At 34.1% G+C, this 24265-nt stretch overlaps 4 protein-coding genes across 6 annotated transcripts; 1 reads left to right on the forward strand and 3 right to left on the reverse strand.

The window, feature by feature from the left end:
* Positions 1-1208: 1208 nt before the first annotated feature.
* On the reverse strand, positions 1209-3401 carry LOC108196475 (quinone-oxidoreductase QR1, chloroplastic). Its single transcript, XM_017363777.2, has 4 exons — positions 3120-3401; positions 2387-2528; positions 2157-2248; positions 1209-2020 (listed from the first exon to the last, which is right to left on the reverse strand). Exons 1-4 carry the CDS (start codon positions 3162-3164, stop codon positions 1334-1336), a joined length of 966 nt encoding a protein of 321 aa, XP_017219266.1. The 5' UTR covers positions 3165-3401; the 3' UTR covers positions 1209-1333.
* A 674-nt stretch (positions 3402-4075) lies between these two features.
* Positions 4076-7149, reverse strand: LOC108196458 (UV-B-induced protein At3g17800, chloroplastic). Of its 3 annotated transcripts, XM_017363766.2 has the most exons (3): positions 6601-6765; positions 5176-5254; positions 4076-5051 (listed from the first exon to the last, which is right to left on the reverse strand). In XM_017363766.2, exons 1-3 carry the CDS (start codon positions 6614-6616, stop codon positions 4253-4255), a joined length of 894 nt encoding a protein of 297 aa, XP_017219255.1. In that variant the 5' UTR covers positions 6617-6765; the 3' UTR covers positions 4076-4252. The 3 variants fall into 3 exon arrangements, with proteins under 3 accessions (XP_017219255.1, XP_017219247.1, XP_063942267.1); XM_017363758.2 differs by lacking the exon at positions 5176-5254 and having other exon boundaries at positions 6601-7149; XM_064086197.1 differs by having other exon boundaries at positions 4076-5324; positions 6601-6740.
* Positions 7150-10339: 3190 nt separating this feature from the next.
* LOC108196448 (probable glucan endo-1,3-beta-glucosidase A6) lies at positions 10340-13414 on the reverse strand. Its single transcript, XM_017363747.2, has 3 exons — positions 13216-13414; positions 11695-12996; positions 10340-10827 (listed from the first exon to the last, which is right to left on the reverse strand). Exons 1-3 carry the CDS (start codon positions 13334-13336, stop codon positions 10790-10792), a joined length of 1461 nt encoding a protein of 486 aa, XP_017219236.1. The 5' UTR covers positions 13337-13414; the 3' UTR covers positions 10340-10789.
* Positions 13415-18115: 4701 nt separating this feature from the next.
* On the forward strand, positions 18116-22441 carry LOC108196442 (peptidyl-prolyl cis-trans isomerase FKBP62). Its single transcript, XM_017363734.2, has 13 exons — positions 18116-18536; positions 18665-18751; positions 19717-19977; positions 20086-20160; positions 20248-20328; positions 20408-20602; positions 20698-20787; positions 20875-21050; positions 21190-21312; positions 21402-21548; positions 21685-21812; positions 21932-22052; positions 22146-22441. Exons 1-13 carry the CDS (start codon positions 18335-18337, stop codon positions 22194-22196), a joined length of 1737 nt encoding a protein of 578 aa, XP_017219223.1. The 5' UTR covers positions 18116-18334; the 3' UTR covers positions 22197-22441.
* Positions 22442-24265: the final 1824 nt, after the last annotated feature.

Consider the following 24265-nt stretch of genomic DNA (forward strand, 5'->3'; position numbering starts at 1 on the left):
TTCACACGCCCGATGTAATTATATAAATTAAATCTTTTCACTGTCATATAAATTATACTAAATTATTTAAATAAATTAATATTCAATGTCAGAACCCTCCTAATCAAATAGACAAATACTCCTTTTATCATCAAAGAAGTTTATTTTTTAGACGAGGTTTTGAGTCTTTTGACACGTATTTTAAATTTTCTACATAGTATAATTTTTTTAAATCATTTTAAATAAAAATTTAATATTTGAATATTTATAAATTGAAAATTAAAAATAAATTGCAGAATTATTTATATTATACAGTTTAAAATAATATCAAATAATAAGAAAAGTCGCAAAAAATTGATAGGCAAAGATAGAGTTTTATATATACACATCTGTATTATACTACCCCATTTTTCCAACCACTTGTCAACTTCGTTTGCGAGATGAAAAGTTTCCCGAACCGGCTATCTTGTAATAAAACTTTCGTTCTAAAAATTGGTGATTAATTATCGATTAATCTCTATTTTATAACTCGTCAAATTGATTAAATGTCCGATTAGTTGCCGATCAATTTGATTAATTTCCGAACAATTCAATTAATTTCCAATTAATCCTTATTCTATGACTCAATTGATATAGTCTGATTCTCGTTTTTTACCATACCGACTAAAACTAACATCAACATATTATTTTATTTGACATATTTGAAATTACATTATATTGACTATAGTAATAAATTATTAGTTTATTACATATTATTGATCAATTTTTTATTAAGAGTTTGCGACTGACCTGACATTATTTAATTTGTAATGGGTCAGACTTGAATAATTCATAGATCTTGGACTATGACTATTATCATAGTATGAAGACTCACCAATGAAATGTGACATTTCATCTACGGTTTGGCTAGTGTGTGATCATGGCACATGCTAAGTGCGGAAATTTTTGTATTTTGGGAGATTTTGATTGGTTTGGTTGGTGTATTTGCAGGGGGATCCACCATTATCATTAGATATGAGCCAATCAAAATGATCCAAGCACAAAATTTTCCGCGCTTAGCATGTGCCCATGGGCACACCATAGAAAAACCGTTTCATCTAATGATGAATTTGCCATTACCATGTAAAACCAGGCGACTATTCTTTGCGAGAATAGAGCACCTTTGGATTTAAAATATACGATCATAGCACTTAAAAATTATTATTGTTAAAATCGAAAATTGAACTTAATTAATAAAAACAGAAAATAAAAATTGATTGAAGATTAATCAGATGATTAATTGACTAATCAGATATTTCATCAGTTTACAAACGACATAATTTCAAAGTGCCTACTCAAACAAACTCGAGTGATTTCACATTTCCACAATGATCTTCCCAACAGCATGTCCCTCCATGCTCTTAGCCCAAGCCTCTTGAGTCTTGCTGAAATTATACTTGGAATCTACCACAGTCTTCAGCTTCCCTTCTAACATCAAGTTAATAAGATACTGCAAGTCCTCCGCTTTATGCGAAACAAACAGAGGATGCAGTGTTTTTTTAGAGCAAGAGAGCTTCTTCACGACAGAGGTTGTTATGGACTTGGGGCTAGGGGTGATGTCTACGACGATCCCATTAGATGTTAACACGTTTTCAAACGTCGACCAGCTGATGCCTGAGGTGCAATGCACTACAGCATCGTATCTTCGTGCTGATGGTCCAACCAAGGCCTTGCCATCCGGAGTTCTGTAGTCCAGGGCCACATCAGCGCCTAGGCTTTTCACAAAATCAATGTTGCGAGAGCCACATGTGACAGTGACATGAGTGTTTCCTAGCTTTGCGAGCTGAACTGCGTAGTGACCAACACCGCCTGAAGCTGCAGTGATTAGTATGTTCATAGGGGGGCCGTCTTTTTTCAGAACTACTCCCGCTGTGATGAGGCATTGGTAAGCGGTTAGCCCTGGAGTGCCTAACGCGGCACATTCACCTGCTGATAGTTCAAGTGGCCTCAGAACGGTCACTTCTTGCTTTGCTACTGCATACTCGGCTAATCCACCTCCAGTCTGTTTCAATATCATAATGAACAAGAAATAATGAGCAAACGTAATAGTACCAACTGAAATGTTTCTCGCTTAATCCATTCCTCAATATAAATAGTACTTGTTAGAACTAAAAAGGAGATATAAGAGTATTCTATACCGTGGTGCCAAGCATGGCGACAACTTTGTCGCCTTTCTTGAATTTTGTAACTGTAAATCCAACATCCACAACTTCACCTGCGATATCAGAACCTGGCAAAATAGCAAAAAACACATACAAAGCTTAACATTACTCAAAATCTAAAATTGACGTATGCTTAATTTAACGGTCATCACACAAAAGATAAAAACAGATAAATAAGCAGCAGCGGCAAATATACTACAACTTACCAGGAATATGAGGGAATTTCTTTGGAGCAATAGGGCGCAGGAAGCCGTGCTGGATCTTAAAATCAATAGGATTGATACCAACTGCTTCCACTTTAATCAATATCTCATCTTTCTTTGGAGATGGAATTGGAACTTCAACATGCTGCAAAGCCGCAAGAAATCAACAAGTTAAGCTATATTACAATTAACATAGAGTATATCTAATAGTTCCCGATCTTCAAAATAATCACCTGTTAGATGACCAAACTCTCTTTATGGATCTTATAAGTTAGAAACTCCCATTCACTCTCTCACTCGTGCAACTATACAATCAGACCTCCATAGCAATCTTGCGAAACAGACCTCTTCTAAACTCAGAACAACTCTCCAAAAAGACCTTATAATCTTAGTAGAAGTAATCAGAATTATACTGTTATCCACAACTGACAAAGGTATATCATATATGCAATTAATAACGATCATGATCCACTCGAGTCTCGGACAATTCTACTACAGCATCCTCTTAGTCTATTGTTAATGACATAATTATAAACATGAATGTCATAGTACAATCATACTGAAAGATCCAGCCTTTTCTAGATACTGTATTAAGCCATAACTTAAGAATAAACACTAGCATTAGGCCATTAGGCTAAAGGTAAACACTAAACTACAAGACTAAAACCAGGAAGAACCCTTAAAGATCTAACAACATAGAAACATAAACACTTGCAAGATTAAGAAAAAGCATTACCTTGAGATCATCATGTCCATACTTGAAGTACTGAACAGCTTCCATAACTATAGTATTACTAATGAAGGTTATGTATGTGTAGAGAAAAGTATAAGCAGAGAACAGAGAAATAGCAGGATCAAGAAACAAGATAATGGTTGAAAACAGAGGTCTACTTGGAGTGGACTGGATGGAAAATTGCAGAGACTAGTGGGGGTTATAAACAGGGTGAATTTCTAGTATTATTATGCTCCCACCTCAGCAATTACACACGCACCGCGTTAAAATTATAAAGATATTTTTCGAAAATCTGCTTGATAGCTCCGATAAATCACACGAGGGTAACACTGTAGAAACGTTTTAAGTGAAAAGTTCACACGCGTACGCGGTCATCAAGAACAAAGGGTGGGCTAAATTATGCTTCTAGAATAAAATAAAGAAGGTTCCTGTATATTTTAAGCAATGATCTGCTTTCTTTTGGCGATATTATTCCTAACCCATCTTCTACATCACTATTGGTAATCAGAGAAGAAATGTGGGACAGTAAAATATGATTTTGGTGGAGGCAGGTGATTTGTACAAAGCTAGTGCCTGTATAATAGTATGAGTATTGCACCAAGTCCAACTACCAAATACTATAATCCATATCTTAGTTCGGTAGGGTTGATTAAATTAATAAAGCATCACATTATTAAAGTTGTGATTATTGTTACCAATATATGCAGCTTTCGGTTGATAAGATAATATAGACGAGGGCATTTGATAGACTATTATTGTACTGCTGAGGTTCCCCGCGGTCCTCCACGATTATTGTTGCAGCATACTTTCCGCGCCCCCGAAATTGTTCACTAAACCGTCTACGGTGCCAATAAATTGTACTGAATGTGTAGTTTGATAGCTAAATGTTTTAACACTTTCATATTCAAGTTTTCTGAATTCAAACTTATACAGCTCTACATAACAGAAAGCAGCATGCATCAATGGAAGGAGAATATATATTACCATCCAGGCTTTCATTACATTCAAAGTAAAAAGAGTTATACTTATTGCTATATGCTTCTATCTTTCATAGCATTGAACAAAAACAGCTTTCTTCCGAAAGCACGAGAATATATACAGTATTCAACCAGCCATGAACTTCTTCGTCCCTCTAATTAGTTTTGTTTAAGCTTATATGCACTATCTACATACTCCTCACTGTCCCAGAGAAATGAACCAAAAGCTACAGCCTCCAGGACAAATCTCTTCTGGCTTGCCAGAGACGTGGATATCACCTCATCGGATTCTACCAGGCCCGACTTCTCGTCACCAAAGAGCGCACAGCTATGCTTTTCTATAAGATTCATAGCCTCCTTTGATTTTGGTTTGGCGCACATCTGGAGCACTTCAGGATCAAACCCCATAACATAGGAACTTAATTTCTCATTTTTCTTTACCTGGTTACATGATGCTTCACCCACAGTGGTTACATGTTTGTTCTGAACTCGACCAAAGGCAAGATTTAAGCCATATGACCAAAAATCTGAGAGGGATAGACGGGAGCCAGTATTGGGTCGAAGGTCATAGTTGAGATCAGTCAGGCTCAGTTCAAGGCGATGCCTCATAGAAGCAGACTTCAGGAAGTAGCCATACAAGATTGACGCAGCATAAACTCGGCAGAGACGGAGCTTTGATATATTAGTTGTTGCCCAATTGTTTGTGACGTTCGAGTCTGCTCTCCAGCCAATAACAGCGCCCAGATGTTCCTTTATCATCTCCAAAACCTCCAAGCTGTGAATAGACTCTAGCTCCCAGTCCTTTGAGGGATAAATTTCAAGTCTGCCGTTATATATGCATTGTGAAAGCCTTGGAACCAAATGAACTCTGATCTCAGAAAACTTATAAGAGATTAACATATACATAACATCTTCAATTGCCGTTTGGGACTCCTGCTCTTTCATTTCAGCAATCCTCCTGGAATTCAGACTTGTTTTAATTAGCAAAGCCATACAAAACATGGACTTGTTTCAACAAAAAAGTTTCCACAGGTCGAACAATTCCAAGCATGAGATAGTCAATTCCTACCATGTTCATTTACCTATCACCACCACTTTGTCCATGATTATAATATTTTGTCAAAAAGTTGCCACTCGTGCAACTACATGCCCATCTGATATCTGTATCCGTACCAGAAAGAGCATCCACATTAACATCATAGCTTACATAATTTGTCACCAATATCTGTACCTACAAAGGCCCAATAGTGCAAGAATCTGCACATGAGCATATACACTATACAATCACAAAGTTCCAGGGGAATAATATACAAGCTGGAGGGGAAGAGATTACTATTCTCACTGGTCTATTAGAAGATATCCTAGGCATTATCGTGTACCAGTTAGTTGTATAATAAGTAACAATTTACATATACAGCGTAGGTGGGGACAAGTTTGCATGGTAACACAAACTTGACTCTTAGAATAGACATATTCTCGTACATTGACAAGATCTGTAAGGTTAAGGATTTTTCTAAATAGGTATTGAACATTATACAAGACCTTAACTAGCATAAAGACTTGGTGTTAAAATACCGGCACGGGCTGCAACCTAAAGTAAAGAAGGCGCAAACGCAAGGCAGATAAAGTTATCAGTATATCCTCATTTGTTACCAAGAGTTTTTAATTGTTTAAACGGAAACTAGCACTTGCCCATTTGTTCCGACTAATTACTGTTATGATTTTTGTTCTCGTGCAGGACTTCTAAACGCTAATTGGCCTAGTTAAACAGTGTTCCAATGGAAAGCCCTAATGAAATATAATGATTTCGGTATTTATTACTTATAATCATGCTAAATAGGCTACAATAACAGGGCAAAAGGCCATTTGATATTTTAACTGACAGAAGCTTACAGGTCCTATGCTCTCAGGAAGTAGTTGAGTGACAAATGTAGCCTCAAAATGAAAATCTGCTTGGAGAATAGTGTAATGGTAAACAACCATATACATAGTGGAAGGGACATTCATAAATTACAATACAAACATGAAAAGCATGAGTTCCGAATTTCCTCTTCAGTTAGTTACCTCCAAAAGAAAAAGATGTAACCTTTACAATATCCACCCACCCCTACCCCAATTTAGCTGATTTCCGCAAAGTCAACTACTAATCTCTGAAAAATTGTTACGAAATACTAATATCACAATTTTTACATTCTCTTCCGTTCTCCTAAATTTTCAGTATCGACAAGAATGAACAAGGTAAACAAAAAAACTTAAAACAAACTACTCCATACGAAAAGGAACCTCTCTGTTTCCTATGAGCACCTCCTAGCATCCAGGACCAATTGCACAACATATACATATATATCCAAATTTCATCACAAATTGGGGGAAAAGTAAATGATCAACAGATATGCACATTAGACAAAGAATCAAGATGACATCAAATAATTACACAATAGCAAATACTATAAGGATAGTATTATGTAAAAAACTTCAATCTTTATATGTGAAGTGAGTCAAGAAACCTGTGGAGAGAAGCATCAGAAGATCCAAGACTCAGCCTGAACCTAGCCAGAGCCTCATCACGCTCAGAAACCAAGAGCTCCAGCTGCCCAGCCACTGCATGGTGAAAGTTCTTGCGGTCATTCTGCAGCACTCTTGACAAGAGCTTCCCGCTTGGAGACCTAAGCTCCAATGGGGTATTCAAGCTGCCGAAATCACAGTGACTGTCGCTACTTGTTGCAGCAACTATGACCCTCCTCCGATTACCCGGAAACACAACTGGGCCGGTGGAGAAAGACGAGAAAGATGAAGTGAAGGCGGAGATCTTGTTGTATGAGATGCAGCAGTCCATCAATTATCAAGAAAATATTGAAATTAATGAAATTTCTACAAGGGGGTGTTCTGATTTGTGAAATTGTTGTTGAGAGAAGGGTTTGAGGGGTTTTGTTTGTACAGGTGTGTATATAAAGATAGAGTAGTGAGTGTCCGATAATAATTGAGAGAGAGAGGGAGAGAGATGGGAGAGATTGGGGAGAGAGGAGAGATTATAGATAAGGTTTGGAACTGTGGGCTGGCGGTTGAGAAAACCAATGATGTTGTAGTACAGGACAAGTTGTGTATGAATATTGCTCCGTTTAAGTATACTATTTACAAATATTTTGAGACTTTCATGATGTTTTTAAGTTTTTTTTAAAAAAAATTAAACATCAAATTTTTATTTAAAAAAATTACGAAATTTTATTTTGTAAAAATCTCAAAATACGTATCATGATGTAAAAGAATCTAATTGGACAAACAGATTAAACAACCAGTGGTCCACTTTATCTTTGAGAATAGTTTAGGCATTTGTGTGTTTGGTTTTTGATGATAAGGCCACTTCTCTCTTATTATAAACGTACATGCTTGCAACGTTATATGTACCTAACTGTTTCTCTTCTTATCTTATCACTGCGCACATACCGGCACCTTGTATTGCATCTGTGTCGTTCTTCTGTATTTAAAATGTCCGTCTCTCTTGGGAAAAAGAGGTTCGTATATCATAAATTTTATTTATGTAAAAGTTTAAAATTTTAATTATATACAAAAACATTATTTTCATTTTAAGCATGCATAAAAAATAACACGAAATAAAATAGATAGGGTGCGTGATATGTAATTAAAGATATATAATTTCTATTTTTTGATTGATTATGTCATAATTAAATATAAAAGAATGTTTATCCACACACATCAAAAAATCGATAATATGTTATTCATAACTGTTCGGATCTCTGACACCGTTTTTGAAATATATATATATATATATATATATATATATATATATATTTGCTAAATATTCGGAACTTTTTAGGTCTGAATACTCATAAAAATTAGAATTACAAATTTGATGACATCTAAAAGCGTTTTTTTTAGTGTGTGCCCAAGGGCACTTGATAAATACCAGATTAGATGATCTCGTTGACTTTGGATACGTAACTTAAGATGCATTGACCGTATAGTTCTGAAATTTATTTTTAAAATTTTTCTTTTGTGAATGAAAATTTCATATTTAAATTTTTATTTGTAAAAATAAAATTTCAAAAAAAAATAATGTAGCTATTCAATCAATGGACTTTAAAGTGCGTGCCCAAAATTTTGGGATGGAGGTAGTATTAAATTTGATGAGTTTGATGAATTTTAATTGGTGAAATTCAGAAAAGTCATCCACATTTATGATTAGATGATCAATAAAAATGTACTCCATCAAATTTATAGAAATCCGTGATTATTACTCCCTCTGTTTTTTTTTATATGACACTTTTGACTTGGGCACGTAACTTTAGGTGGGTTGACCGGATAGTAAAAAACATTATTTTTGATTGATTTTTTTTGTGAATTAAAATTTTGATTGTATATTTTTATTCAGAAAAAGAAAAATTCAAAAATAATACTTTTAACTATCCGGTCAAAGCACTTAAAAGTGTGTGCCAAAAAGTCAAACATCATATATTAAAAAACAGAGGGAGTATGTGTATATGACTACGTGGACACACCATAAAAACGGTATTTACAGAGTGTGCATATATCGTGCAAGAATTGAGGGCGTGCTTTACGGTCTAGCTTTACTAATTACGTACGTAATTTGTACTACTTTGCGTAATGAAGGGAAAAGTTGGTTTTGTGAGTAATGGAACATGTGACCCACAAAATAAACTCATGAGATGTATATACTCAATTAAAATGATTTAGAAATTTTAAGTTTAAATGAACGAAAAATAAAATTATTGTGCTAAGAAAATTTGTTGGAGGATAGGAGTTGAAAATTATGGGTGGGATGTAGGATACTAGGATAAGAACGAAGACCCTGATTCTAGAAGAAATGGTACAATCTGTTGTCAAAAGACGAAATAATTGACTAAAATATTACTAGTGACAGGGACATCGCATCATGGTTTTGTAAAATATAGTATTATTTTTAAAGATAAGCTAAAATAATTCAGGTTACCAATTACATCATATTTCTGATAATAATATTACCTGAGAGCATCTCCAAGAGACTCTTCATTTAGGCTCCTAACTTGAGATTTGAGGAGGGAGAAGCAAAATGTTGCTCCAAGAGACTCTTAAGTGGCTCTTAAATCTTAAGAGCCTCTTGTTTCTTTCTCCTCTCTCCTCAAAGTTAAGAGCCACCACATGGCTCCTAACTTATTTTTTCACAATAAAAAAATCCTTCCCTCTAATCAACCTCCATCTTTCCCTCTCTTTTGTTATAATGGAGTCCTATATATGAATAAAATATGAAATAGAGAAGAGATGTAGAGAATATTGTTGGAGTTTACACTCTTAACTTTGTCCTAAATTACTAAGAATCACATTTTTTATATTATATTTAGGAGCCAACAAGGAGGCTCTTGGAGATGCTCTGATACCTGAAATGAGGCTCTTGGTGGTTTAAATGTCAATTTTATCCTTTGGGTTGGTTGGACAGTGAGCATCCAGGTTACTATTATATAAGTCACGCCGGTGGCATTTCGGGACAGTACCATCAGCCACCAGGCAACATTTCTATAAGTTGTTCCGATTTCTTATATTGGGATTGGAAAAAGAAATTAATTAATATATATTAATGAAATAGTGAGAAAAATAAGATTCTTAATTTTTAATTAATAGATTGGTTAAAAATAATATGTAAGAATATAATTGATATTTTTACATTATTTTAAAAGTTAAGAATTAAGAGGGATAAAAGATTATGAAAAAACGAACGGATTAAATAGTGTTTCCTTTTTTAAACTTTTGATGTGATTGAAGTTCTCAACTGGGCTGGCTACAGCTTCTAAGTTTTAACTATGATCCTCGCGTCTTGGGCCTTCCTCTTTCAATTCTAGCCCATTATTAAGTATAGCTGCCTTCCATTTAAAATCACACGTACCAGTAAGGGCCTTTCTCTTCTCATGGATGTTTCAAAAAGAATAATCTCTTAATTTAACATTATTAACATCCATTAACAGTTTTTTAATATTAACCATCTTATTTATTATTATCTCATTTGTTGTGATTCAAAATGATATCAAAGGCTAATATGGTAAAAGAAAAAAAAATTGAAATCGGATCAGGATCGGGAAAAAAAAACTACTTCTCGATCCAAATTTTAAGTGCTCCTGTCCCATAGCTATCATAATAGTGAAAATAAATAAGTACAGTATACAAGAGAAAGGTACCAAGCTGTTCAATGATTGTCCAACAACATATATAGCCGTTGCAAAAGTCGCTACACAAATCTCACACAACGGTATTAAGATATATTAAAGTCACCAACATTCTGAGTCTTTAAACAAAGAACTTACCACAGCTTACAAAAATAATATAAAATGTCCTAATTTAAATGTGATTCTTCACATATTGGGAAAAATAATTACCAACTGCTTCAGATATGAATATTGATGGTCCAGAAGAAAGGTAAAATTAACAAAGCGATTTGAATGCCTATCTCAATCCTACAAACCAAATCTATCTGGGTGAATACTGAAAAGTGAACGTTAAGCTTGCACAGAAGGAGCTTGGAAATGTCATAAAAGGGAGAGGTTAAGAAAGGTGAAGTTTCCATCTTTATACCTTTTGCCAGCAGCTGGAAAATGGCATCCAAAGTCAGATATTCCTTGAAAAAAATAATGGTCACATAGGTGGTTTATTTTTAGTTGTTCACCATCTAACATTCTAAGCACCGCCATTTTAGAGCATAACACTTGGGAATTTGCATGATCCGTAACCTGCAACATTCATTAAAGAATAAGGAAACTGCAACTACATTTATATGAAATGTAAAAACGACTGGAAAACACAATATATGACACAAGTTCAAGTATAGCATTCATCGTGGAGTTGAGGAAACTGCAACTACGTGTATACTAATATACGAAATATAAAAAAGGACTGGAAAACACAATGTCCGACACAAGTTCGAGAGCCCCCCTCCCCACACACACACAAAATAAATGCAGACAAAGGACCCCCCCCCCCCCCCCCCCCCACACACACACACATAGTGACTTTAATGGAATAATTATAAACAGGTGCTCTTTTTATGGCACCATGTGCTAAGAGACACACACATGCACACACCAAATTCTTGTAAAGAAAGAGCATATATTGTCTTTTGCTCAAATCTTTAGTGCCCTTCCACAAATTTTATGAAAAGCAAATATTATCTATCTCTATGCATTCCAATCATGTCACATTCCCAAAGTGTCACCCTAAACTAAAAAACTCAGACTCTAGAAATCTTGATACAATAGTCACATTTCAATTCAATTTCAATTGAAGACTATCCGAATAGAGAGTAACCCGACACCATATATACTTTATGACCTACCAGTCACCTATCAAAAAGTTTGCAGTCACTAAGGTTCGAGATTTAAAAGAAAAGAATCTAACTAAAGCAAGTATGCAACTCCAAAAGCCTGTAATCTGAGCTTTAAAAACAGACACTTGAATTGTAATGCTACTAAGTTATAAACCTAAACATATGTACTAACAAGAGTTTTTCTTTAGCTATAAGCACAATCATCAGAATTGTAACACTAATAAATGCAGCATTGAACTAGACTATACAATATAAGGTATTTTGGAGTACTTACTTGGATCTTTGGCAGAAGCGGCTGCAACCCCGTTAAAATTACAAGTCCCTCCCACCTTCTTGAACTGAGCCCAATACGAACTAAAAGCATAGCCAGCATGCCCGATCAATGTATTAGGTTTGAAACACTTTCCACCAGCTTGAATCGGATCACATGTTCCATTTCCCTGGCCACAAGCATAACCCAAAGCCGCAGACACATCCGTCAAGTTGGCTCCTTTCTTCACCAAGCACCATAACTTTCCCTTGTACTTCGCATTGTTGAGAGGCTTTGGAAGTGGTTTGTACTCAGACAATGGCTTCTTCCCGGACAAGTCAATATCATATATATTCGTTCCATTTGGGTATAGCAACCCAAAATGCCGCTCTGTCCCCGGACCTCCCTTTAGATTTTCATTGTACAAAGCAAAAATAAACCCAGGTAACACGACTCCCGGTCTAGCTGGTGTCCCAATTGCCGGTTTAGCATTAAACTTCTTGGCCACATTACGATTATAAGTAGCCGCATTGTAAATATTCCCACCAATTTGATCAATATCACAACCATTAGGCCAACCAGTTTCCGCAATAAATAAACGAATATCCGGATACCCCATTTTTTTCATAGCAAAAATGATGGCATCCATCATTTGGTCAAGCAGATTCGTATAAGTTAAACCCGAAACAGGGTCCAAATAAGTAAAATTAGTGGCCGCTAACAATGCATAATTAAGATCAATATTGTCAGGCTGAGCAGACCAAGGGAAATAAGTATAAACATCAAGAAACAAAAAAGATTTCGTCTTGTTCAAGAACTGTAACATAGGTTTCACCACCGGCTTCGCAATGTCAGCCCGGAAAGTCCCATTCGAAGGCGGAAACGAAGATTCTAGAACATCCATTGCCATGGAAGTTCCGACCTTAATCTTATGTAAACTATAACGTTTAAGGGAGTACCTGATCTTTCGCATTGCGGGTACGAGGTTAAACCAGGTGGGCTTAATAGACTGGTCGGAGAGAATCTCGTTTCCGACAAGAAGGTAGCGGATCTTGGTCTGTGGGTAAAAGGGTTTGACGTTGGAGTAGACCCATTGGTCTGAGAGGGTTTGGTTGGATGAGAAATTGGAAATGAGTTGGTTTGGGAGCATGATTGAGACTTGAATGTCTGTGTTTTGTAAAGCTTTGAGGATGCTTGGAGTGGCATCGTAGATTTTGACACGTTTGGCTTTTAATGATTTGATTAACTCAACTGATCTTTTTGGTGTTGGTAAGTTGTTGCCCAGCTGCCCGTAGTTCACTCCCAGCTTTGCCTCAAATTCTGCGCCTGTTTAACAGAAACAACAAACAAATTACCATCAGTGAACAGAGAGAGAGAGAGTGTGTGTGTGTGTGTGAGAGAGAGAGAGAGAGGGGGTGGGGGAGACGGAGAGGGAGAGGGGGGGGAGCGAGAGCGAGAGGGGGAGAGAGAGCGAGAGAGAGAGAGGTAGGGAGGGGGAGGGGGAGAGAGGGGGGGAGGGAGAGAGAGAGGGAGAGAGATGCTTACTGGAGATAGAAGCCAGGAGAGAGAGTAAGAGAATGGTGCAAACAGCCATTCCCATTGGATTTGAGAATGAAATGTTAGATTTTCTGCAGAGACTGATATACAAGTGAATGAAAGGAAGCATTTAATAGGATACAATGATGGTGATTATGTGGTTGATACGACGAGGAGTCAGGTCGTTTTGTGTTATATAAAGTTATAAACCTTCGCGTTGACGAGTGATGGGGGATCCAGCCAAATGAAGCTTCCTCAGATGTGCTAGTCCTGTTTCTTCTAACTTTATCGAGATTTTTGTTCATTTAAAGGATGATTACGTTGAGGAAATATGTATCTGTGATTTATAATATGTAGGACCCAGTCGGGTAATAATTAAAGTTTTAATATCGCCAAGGGAAAAAGTCTGTTGGGAGTGGGACTAGTAAAAATAGTACTCACTCCGTCTCTCCTATTTCTTATCGTTTGGGTTGGGTACTTCTTATCATTTGGGTTGGGTACGGAAATTAAAAAATATATATAAAGTGTCCCTCCTATTTCTTATCGTTTGAGTTGGGTACTTCTTATCGTTTGGATTGGGTACGGAAATTAAGAAATCTATACTATACTATAATAAGCCAACATGAGTATAATTTGTAGTCCAAGGTTTTAATTATATTTTTTGGTTTGGTACTCTCCTTTTGGTACTACAAGTCTACAAATGTGGAGTCTATTAGTATTATAAACAGTTTCAAATACTAAAAACACTCTTAACAATACATTATCATATAATATTTCATTAAAAATTATAATGATGTTATAAATAAAATTATAAATATACAATTTTGAATATTTTTTTTTAACAAGAATCTTCGTATAACTCTTTTTAACTTTAACGTATTCTATTTCAATATAACCATTACATAACCCTTTCTAACTCTAATCTTAAAAGTTATTATTGTCAAAAAAAACGAAGATTACAAAATTACGTTGAAATTCGATTGATTAGATTACTTTACACGATCGGCTATGTTTGAAAAAGATTAGAAATTTCTAATTTTCTGATTTTTAAATCTACGTGTACTATATATATATATATATATATATATATATATATATATATTATTTATTTATTTATTAGGGTTTGTCCATTTTTAGGTAATCAGGAGAAAATATAGTCAGTTGATGAATAATATAATTTAACTAAAATTCAATCCATTAATACTAAAATACTAATAAAATGAAGTTAAAATTTAAATTATAAATACTAAATTACGAACTATATACCCGCCCGTGCTTCGCACGGGTTAAATGCTACTCCCTCCGTCCCTTTTTACTTGTCCCTTTTGAAAAAATAACGCATCTTAAGAAAATGTTAGGTGGAGATCTTGTTTTCATACATATCCTTAATAAATGTAATGAATTAGATAGAGTTGTGTATATATATATGCTAGTCAAACATTGGAAGTTGTTACATTTTGAAAAAACATACAAAAAGTTGCTTTGAAAAGAGAAGTGGACAAGTAATTTGGGACAATTTTTTTTTTCAAAAAGGACATGTAAAAGGGGACGGAGGGAGTAGTATATATAAAGTTGTGAAAAATAGAAAGAAAAGTGGGTAAAGTGACGGGACCCATTGATTTTTAATGTATAGAAAAAAGATAGTGGAATAAAAGTAGTGTAAAAAGGAAAGAAAGTGAAGAAGTGGTGGGACTCATTGACTATTTTGGGTAAGTTTTGAAATGTAAAGAATTGGATGGGACATCCAAAAAGGAAAATGTAAAGAAATGGGAGGGACGGAGGGAGGAATAGTATAAGTGATTTAATTTTTCAGATCTTAAAATTATAATTTATTACCTGTTTAAAGTAAGATTTCATCCCGTTCAATATAATTAATATAATTTAAAAATTATGTAGATAAACGTATGAAATTGGATAAAATTATCATTATTTAATTTATAATATGTGTGCTTGATCTATTAAGCATCACGTTTGTCAGTCTTGTTTATCCAAAATAAACTTTTATTACATGAAAAATAAAATTCATAATTATTTGATATGGTTATCAAATCGATCGAAGTTTGTGAGGACTTGTATTAAGTAAAAAAACAAACGGTTTTTCTATGGTGTGCCCATGGCACATGCTAAGCGCGGAAAATTTTGTACCTAGATCATTTTGATTGGCTCCTATCTCTTAATAATGGTGGACCCCTCTGCAAATACACCAACCACACCAATCAAAACCTCCCAAATACAAAAATTTCCGCGCTTAGCATGTGCCCATGGGCACACACTAGACAAACCGAAAAACAAAAAAAGTTTGTTAGGAGCTAGGGGTGGCTGTCTCTACTCTCTCCGTATAAAAGAAGATGCATGCATTAATTAGTAACTAGATTAAGCGTAATAAACTCTGTTGCGTGAGTATTAAATTAGGAAAAGTGGAACAATGGGAACGTTGCTAATATCGACGTTCCGTTGAGGGAGGGAATCTAGGGAAAAATCGTTGGTGAGTGGTGATGTATGTCGACCCCAGAAGGCCAGAAATATATAATAAGCACGATATGAGTTTACAAGTTACAACGGACATCTTACTATATTAAAATTATTATTAACTCTCGTGGTTTTATAAAATAATTTTTTCCTTAATATGGAAAAAAACAAAAAATATCATTTTTTTTTGCAATAAAAGTTAAATTATAATATTTCCCATCAAATGATCGGCATAACTTAACATATGTACAGATGTTAAAATGGACATATCATTTGGAGCGAGGAGAGTATGCTAGCAATCAACTTTCTCGGAACATCTCCGCCCATAAATAGCTCTTGACTACAAGTTTCATTGACGTATCATAAATAAAAATTATGATCAACTTCTTTAAAAACCGAAACTCCAACCACACTAATCTCATATCTGTGATTATATTCAATTTTTTATGAATGATTATATTTATCGAATATATACATGTCTCCAAAAAATCTATAGAAAGATTACACATCATTTATTCTAAGGGTGAACTGTGATCTATGCGAACTATAGCCGTGTACTCGTGTGGTTTAATTTTTCATATATAAGCATCATCCATTTAGACGGGCTATGGCCGATGAAGCCCATGATGATAATCAACAACATATAAATTTGATCCAGATACCCTATCCAAAGGGCTTGTTGCTCACGACACATCTAGGTCCTGTTTGGCTGGGCTTATAAATTTAAAATCTGAATTTATAAGTAGAAGTACTTATTTATACCGTTCGTGTAAAAAGTCAAGAAACATTTATAAAAAGTTAAAAATGTTAGCTTTTGTTTCACGATTTCTACTTATTTCTCAAACACTTTAATCAATTACTATAAGTTTTACCTTGCTTCTCACTTTCACTTCACTTCTTTACTTTAAGTAAAAATCACTTATTTTAAACTCAGCCAAACAGTCCATTTATCAAGATTGTTCTTGGATATCTGCGCAACGCTTAAAATTACACTAGTGTACTCTGTCATTTATGAAATATCATTTTAAAATTCTGTTTGAGGAGTGTTTCCCGTAACTAAGATTCTAATCGTCACTTCCTCTTTTCCAGATTTTCATCCATCTCACTAGTTAAGTCTTTTTCACTCTCCTGTCCTCTAGTGTTTACAAGTTTTTCAATAAATAAATCTAATTATTTGTCTTAAAAAAATAAATCTCGTTGAGTATCTTGATATCAAGATCCTTAGTTATGCTGATCTTTCTGGGATATCAGTGTTATATATTTAATATATTTATATGTTTTTGTACAGATTTCGATAGTTTATCTCACAAAGACTTATATGATACTACCTCCGTCCCAAATTAGATGTCCCCGTTGACTTTGGTCACGTAACTTTAGGTGCATTGACCGTCTATTTCCGAAATTTATTTTTTTATTTTTTCTTTTATAAATGAAAATTTCATATTTTAATTTTTATTTGCAAAAATAAAATTTTAAAAATAAGTCATGTATCTATGCGGTCAATGAACCTTAAATTGTGTGCCAAAAGTCAACGGAGCCATCTAATTTGGGATGGAGGGAGTATTTTGAAAGATCCGTAAGAGCAAGTACAACAGTGTCATAAATCAATGTCCTGGATCAAAATTTAGGACATTTGAAACAACAACTTTTTTCTTCATTTTATTGGAGTTCTTTCGCAAAGACTTGCCATGATAAAAAAGATTGAAAAGTAAAGACATTTAAAGAGCGGAATATAATGAAGAGTTATTTGCTCCATTCGAGAAGGATGAATCGCTGTGGGAAAGAAATTTTTTTCAATTAATTGGATCGTAGATGTGAAAATTTACCGCGAGGCCTCTAGTTCAAGTATTAAAATGTACTATTTCAACAAGATAAATTGATAGAGATTCATTTTAGGTGCTTTGAAAAGGAAAGTTCTTTATCACTTTTTTTTACGATATCACAATTGATACTCCTTTCGTTTAAATTTACATGGCTCTCTTGTTTTTCGAGAAGTCAAGTTGACTAATTTTTTTATCAATTATTAAAAAATATTTATTTATTATTTTAGAAAATAGAAAGTTATATATTAAAATAGATTAGATTTACCTTTCGATGATATTTTTTACAATATGTTTTTCAATTATATAATATATATAAATTTTAACAAAAGTGTAGTCAATTTGACTAGTCAAAAAAAGAACATGTATATTGAGACGGAGGGAATATTATATCAACTCATATCTAATCATTTATGTTCATAAATTTTTCTTTTTTCATCATTATTCTTAATTTTTTATGTTATTCTCTTCAATAATATCTTATACAGGACAGCAATTAAAAACATGATATCCATAATATTAGTTTTTTTTTGAAAGTACATAATATTAGTTTTAATCATATAGTAAATGTTATTGTATTTTTTCGAGTATAATATTTTGACAAATACTCTTGGTTATGAGAGGCATGAAATAAGAGCCGTTGGATACACGAAAAAGGAAACAATCCAGACCCTCCAACAGTCCAGAACCTTCTGCATTTCACCCGATTTAGAAGCATCTAGAATTGAGCCTAGTCCTCACTCCCCTATAAACCCCCAATCACCAACGCCCCATCAGATTCATCACTTAATCATCCGCTAATCTTCAATTACTCTCTTAAGCAAGCTCAATTCAACCTAATGAACATGGACGAGGATTTCGAGATGCCGGAGGGAATGAACGGCGCCGAGGACGACGGTTTCATGGACGACGGCGAAGAGGAGGCGGTGTCGTTCATGAAAGAAGGCGATGAGACGGAGATCGGGACTGAGGGGTTGAAGAAGAAGCTGATTAAAGAGGGTCAAGGCTTTGACTCTCCTGATCCTGGTGATGAAGTTCAAGGTATTGTTTCATTTCTATTAATCTTAATTGATTATTTAAGATTATAATTAACTTGTGCATTTTGTTTATAATTTATGATGGTAGTGTTGCATTTTGATTTTTGATTTTTTGTTGTTTTGTTTGTGTAGTTCATTATACGGGGACTTTGCTGGATGGGACAAAGTTTGATTCGAGCCGCGATAGGGGGGAGCCGTTCAAATTTACTCTTGGACAAGGTCTGGTTTTCGACTTCTGCATTTTTTTTGATTTCAGTTGTTTTTGATGGAATGTCTGGCTTCCGGTTTATGAAATGTGCTTTCCGTTTATTAAATGTTTGTGTTTTGTGGTAAATTTTGTTTGTTTATATGTTATTTAATCGAATGTTGTTAGATGATTGCGTTTTAAATGCTGGATTGTGATGACATATTGAATATTAAAGTGTGATTGTGTTTTAAAAATTAAATTGATATATAGCCATAAATTGATAAATGATGGAATTGGGAGCGACTGTACAATGATTTTTAAATATTAAGTAGCTTTAATTTGATAAGATGATGGGGTTGGGAGTGATTTTGTACACTTGCTTTTGAAATATGAAGTAGTGATTGCTTACACTTGCTTTTAAAATATCAAGTTGTGATTGCATTTTAAATATCAAATTGTATTTTCGGTGTTTGGGAGGGATTTGGATATGCTTGTGATAAATTGATAGATGATGGGACTGGTACGTCAGCTTTATATTGCCGCTCTGTTGAATTGTTGTATTAATATATTTCACTATGGTATGCTTCGAGCATAGGTTTGTAGTGTAACTGAAAGTGAGTTATTTGAATGCATCGGTTGATAATCACAGAAGAGTATAATAATTTATGGTTTTCAAATTAGTATTTGCATATTGGTAGTTTTAATAACCAAATATATTTTATAGTAATCATTAAATTAGATTTATAAATTTAAAGTGGCTGTACAGACATCTTACTAATTAAGAAGGTTTCACTAGTGTTGACATGATGTTGGTTTTATGGCCCATTTATGATACCGTGATCTGAAGTTTATGATGTTATCCTTCCTCATAGTGATTTGGAATATAGAGTAATATTTGGTATCAGCTCATCTATTGTGCATATTTTGCAGTTGAATTTCTTTTGAAGTTGTTTCTGTGTGATTTACTTGATTGTTTGGTTTTCGTTTGTGAAAATAGGTCAAGTTATCAAGGGATGGGATCTTGGTATCAAGACAATGAAGAAAGGTGAAAATGCTCTTTTTACCATTCCTGCTGAACTAGCATATGGCGAGTCGGGTTCTCCACCAACCATTCCGCCTAATGCCACTCTGCAGTTCGATGTTGAACTCCTCTCATGGACAAGTGTTAAGGACATCTGCAAAGATGGTGGATTATTCAAGAAAATCATCAAGGAGGGTGAAAAGTGGGAAAATCCTAAGGATCTTGATGAGGTGCTAGGTATATTACTAATGTTTTCCTGACAATAATTGTTGCTGACAAAGTGTAAATGCATGAGTTAGCAGTTTAATCAGAGTTGATAATGTACATTATTGGTTTATGTTGCAGTCAACTACGAGGTTAAGCTTGAGGACGGGACTGTCATTGCAAAGGCTGATGCTGTAGAGTTCACTGTCCAAGATGGTATATTTTCTTTCCTGTTTAATAATTGTCTAATGAAGTCACTAGTGTGTATATATATGTAGCAGTTCTAATGTGCAACTGTTATAGGTCATCTATGTCCTGCTTTGGCTAAAGCAGTAAAAACTATGAAGAAAGGAGAAAAGGTCCTCCTTACTGCTAAACCACAATGTAAGTAGCTCTGTGGATCATTTGATTAATTTGTTATGAGGAGGGTCCTTTCTCTTATTTTGTGTTATTTCTATTTCAGATGGATTTGGAGAGAAAGGTAAGCCAGCATCTGGTGATGCTGCTGCAGTTCCGCCAAATGCCTCATTGCAGATCACACTTGAGCTAGTATCCTGGAAGACTGTTTCCTATGTTGGTGATAACAAGAAAATTATTAAGAAGATTTTAAAGGAAGGAGAGGGTTATGAGAAGCCCAATGAAGGAGCTGTTGTCAAAGGTAGGTTTTGTGCCTCTAGTATGAATTATGATGCTTAATCGCAGCTGATAATTTTTTTCTTCTATTACTGAAAATTCATTGTTTATTTATCATAGTTAAATTGATTGGAAAGCTACAAGATGGTACCGTGTTTTTAAAGAAGGGTCACGATGATGAAGAGCCTTTCGAATTCCAGACCGACGAAGGTGCTAAACCTGATCTTAGTCCTGGTTTGGGTTTTAGCTGGTTTGTCAATACCTGTTTCTCACTATCTTGAGGTATTTTATGAGCAGAAAAAGTTATAGAAGGGCTTGATAAAGCGGTGATGGCAATGAAGAAGGGAGAAGTAGCTCTACTAACAATTGCTCCTGAATGTGCATTTGGTTCATCTGGATCACAGCAGGAGCTGGCCATGATTCCGCCTAACTCAACTCTTTACTATGAAATCGAGCTTGTATCTTTTGTCAAGGTAATTTCAAATTTGCCTATCATATAATATATCCTCTATAGATGTTGTGTTTGGGTTGTGTGTGGTTTGTATTTTTCACACATCATGTGGTGTATGTGTATATATATATATCTGCCAAATTACAATATTATATTTTTAGGAGAAGGAATCCTGGGACATGAACAGCGAGGAGAAGATTGAGGCTGCTGGTAGAAAGAAGGAAGAGGGTAATGCATGGTTCAAGGCGGGTAAATATGCAATGGCCTCAAAGAGATATGAGAAGGTTAAACTTGCAACTTGTTTACCTGACTAGGAAATATTATCACATAGTCCATATTAATTAAGGTTTCATCATCATTTAATTTGATGCAGGCTGCCAAGTCCATTGAGTATGACACTTCATTTGGAGAAGAGGAGAAAAAGAAGGCCAAGGCATTGAAAGTGTCTTGCAATCTCAACAATGCAGCTTGCAAACTAAAATTGAAGGATTACAAGCAAGCAGAGAAACTTTGTACCAAGGTTCAACTTCAATATTTTTAACCCCATACCAACTCTAATTCATTGAAGATCATACGTATTTGGCAGCATATATTGATTGTATTCACCTTTGATTATGTTCTAACAAACCCTTTGTACATTATGTGTGTGTATGCAGGTTTTGGAAATCGACAGCAAGAATGTGAAGGCACTCTACAGGAGGGCTCAAGCTTATATCAACCTTGTCGATCTAGACCTGGCAGAGTTTGATATCAAGAAAGCACTAGAAATTGATCCTGCAAATAGGTTGGTTAAATTCTTGAAAAGCACTTGTTGAAAATCACTTGAGCCTTGAAAGAATACATAATATCTATTTTCTCAGAAGATTATTTGTAGTGATTTTGTGTGTATTTTGGTGTTTGTAGGGATGTGAAACTTGAGTACAAGGTACTGAAGGAGAAGGTTAAAGAAATCAATAAAAAGGATGCCCAGTTCTACGGAAATATGTTTGCCAAACTGAACAAGCTGGAGCCTTTTGACACTGAAGTAAGCTTCTACCGGGATCTTTTATTCTTTTGTTTAACACGAATCAGCTGGTTTTGTAACTAGTGTAATGGTTTGTAATTCTGGTTTCTGCAGAAAACAGCTCCCAAAGAAGAAGAGCCGATGAGCGTGGACAGCAAGGCATAAATGGCCGTTAGAATAAAGTTCTGTGATATGATGAGTGTCTTTGCCCTAGTTTTAATGGTTATTACTCTTGTCATTTCTTTGTTGTGTCCTCAGACATGGACAGTAGACTAGCTATTTTCTGAATGCATAAAGCCTGAAAAGGAAGTTGTAACAGAATTTCTGTGGTTTTGATTTGGTTGCACCTATGATTGTAATAGACATTTTGTTCCTCAATTTCTAATAGATAATTTCGTGTCTTCCCTTGATCTGGTTCTTGCTTTTCTTTGCGCTTGCAATAGTGTGCAAGTTTTTAGTGGACATTAGTTTTGTATGTATTGTGGTGGGAGGTTCTTGTTCCCCGGAAGCAGTAACTTCACTCTGCAAACAATACTTGTGCTTGCACGATATGTAAAATATTCTAGTTTAAAACTAGTGAAAAAAGCCGCGCTTCGCAGCGGCGTCATAATTTTTTTATAAATTTAGACAAAAAATTGTTTTAGCTACTTTCCCTTCAAACATAATACTAATAGAATATTTATTATTATTTAGATAAAAATTAATTTTTGTCGCCTCCCCTCAACCACAATACTAATAAATAATCTTTTTTATAAATTTTGTTTTGAGTCGTGTTCCCGTTAAACATATCAGTAATAAAAAATATTATAATTAATATAAAAATTTGTTTAAGTGGCCCTCATGTCAAACACAATACTAATAAAAAAACTGTTTGACCGCCCTCCTATCAAAGACAATATTAATTAATAATTATTATAATTATGATAAAATTAAATATAATAATATAGATAAAAATTAGTTTGAGCCGCTCACTTGTCAAACACAATGCTAATAACAAAACATTATAATTTAGATATTAGTTTGAGTCTCCTTACTCTCAATCACAATACTAATAAAAATTATTCTAATTATGATAAACTTAAAAATTATAATTGGATAAAAATTAATTTAAACCGTGGTCCCGTTTTATAAAATATATATTATAACATAGATAAAAAATTATTTTAGCCACTTTCCCGTCAAACATAAACTGATAGAAAAATTATTGTTATTTAAATAAAAATTAGTTTGAGCCGCCTTCCGTGCCGTCAAACACAATACTAATCAAGAATCATTTACATTATCATAAAATCAATATATGATTCCTATTTTATATATTCTATTTTATTTTATTAATTATTATCATTTTATTATTCCTATTTATTAGTTAAAAATTATTATTATTTTATGGTTCTAATTTTTTTTGCTATTAGTTTTTTTAATGATTATTATCTTTACAATCCTTAATTTTATACTCGAAATTTAAGGAAATTATAACACTAAATTGAAAATAATAATTGTACGTATTATCTTACAAATTTTAAATATAAACTATATTTTATCTATGATTGTTAGTTTAAATAAATATAAAAATTATTTTAATTATAATAAAATTAGTGATTATAATTGGATAAAAATTATTTTGAAGAATTCTAATCGTTTATAATTCCTAAATAAGTAAAAGAATTGTACTATCTTTGCAATCCTTTTATCTATACAGTACTTGAACCTGATTTTAGATTATAATTTTATTTTCTATTCGAATTTTAAGAAAATTGTAAGATTGAATCCAACCATTTTGTTCGAATGATGCTGCTGGACAGAAGAAAAATGCAAACATGAATATAATTAATTCTGGTGTTGCAGCTGAAACCGGAGCTTATCATGAGAATTTTATGCGATCATCACTTGGGATGAAAGTATGAAACTCAAGGCAGCACTTTGAATATTTTTACTTCCTCGGTGCATGCCAATGTGCGAAATAGCAAGAAAATTCCTCGTGCTTGCAGTTGGCACTTGGATAAAAATAAATAGTGAATATAACGAAAGATTTAAGATTATGCGTCTCTTAAATAGTTATTTTTTTAAAAGAATAATATTATTATCACAGTCCTTTTGTCTTTATAATACTTGAACCTGATTTTCAGAATTCTTTTTCTAGATTCTAAAGTACTATCATGAGAATCCAATAAAAAGAGAATTGTATTATCTTTAGAATTCTTGAACTTGATTTTTTGAATTATAATTATAATTTC

The sequence above is a fragment of the Daucus carota genome, chromosome 1 (genome assembly GCF_001625215.2).
Source record: "Daucus carota subsp. sativus chromosome 1, DH1 v3.0, whole genome shotgun sequence".
Lineage (NCBI taxonomy): Eukaryota > Viridiplantae > Streptophyta > Magnoliopsida > Apiales > Apiaceae > Daucus > Daucus carota.

Excerpts from the sequence above, each read along its gene's own strand:
- LOC108196475 (XM_017363777.2), bottom strand. The coding sequence starts at position 3,164 with ATGGAAGCTGTTCAGTACTTCAAGTATGGACATGATGATCTCAAG. Across the intron at positions 2,529-3,119 it reads ATGGACATGATGATCTCAAG|CATGTTGAAGTTCCAATTCC; the intron begins GTAATGCTTTTT and ends GCGGCTTTGCAG. Across the intron at positions 2,249-2,386 it reads GAAATTCCCTCATATTCCTG|GTTCTGATATCGCAGGTGAA; the intron begins GTAAGTTGTAGT and ends CTATTTTGCCAG.
- LOC108196458 (XM_017363758.2), bottom strand. The coding sequence starts at position 6,929 with ATGGACTGCTGCATCTCATACAACAAGATCTCCGCCTTCACTTCATCT. Across the intron at positions 5,052-6,600 it reads TCTGATGCTTCTCTCCACAG|GAGGATTGCTGAAATGAAAG; the intron begins GTTTCTTGACTC and ends TCTGAATTCCAG.
- LOC108196448 (XM_017363747.2), bottom strand. The coding sequence starts at position 13,336 with ATGCTTCCTTTCATTCACTTGTATATCAGTCTCTGCAGAAAATCTAAC. Across the intron at positions 12,997-13,215 it reads TCTCCTGGCTTCTATCTCCA|GCGCAGAATTTGAGGCAAAG; the intron begins GTAAGCATCTCT and ends TCTGTTAAACAG. Across the intron at positions 10,828-11,694 it reads CGCTTCTGCCAAAGATCCAA|GTTACGGATCATGCAAATTC; the intron begins GTAAGTACTCCA and ends TGAATGTTGCAG.
- LOC108196442 (XM_017363734.2), top strand. The coding sequence starts at position 18,335 with ATGAACATGGACGAGGATTTCGAGATGCCGGAGGGAATGAACGGCGCC. Across the intron at positions 20,161-20,247 it reads AGAGTTCACTGTCCAAGATG|GTCATCTATGTCCTGCTTTG; the intron begins GTATATTTTCTT and ends CAACTGTTATAG. Across the intron at positions 21,051-21,189 it reads AGCTTGTATCTTTTGTCAAG|GAGAAGGAATCCTGGGACAT; the intron begins GTAATTTCAAAT and ends TTATATTTTTAG.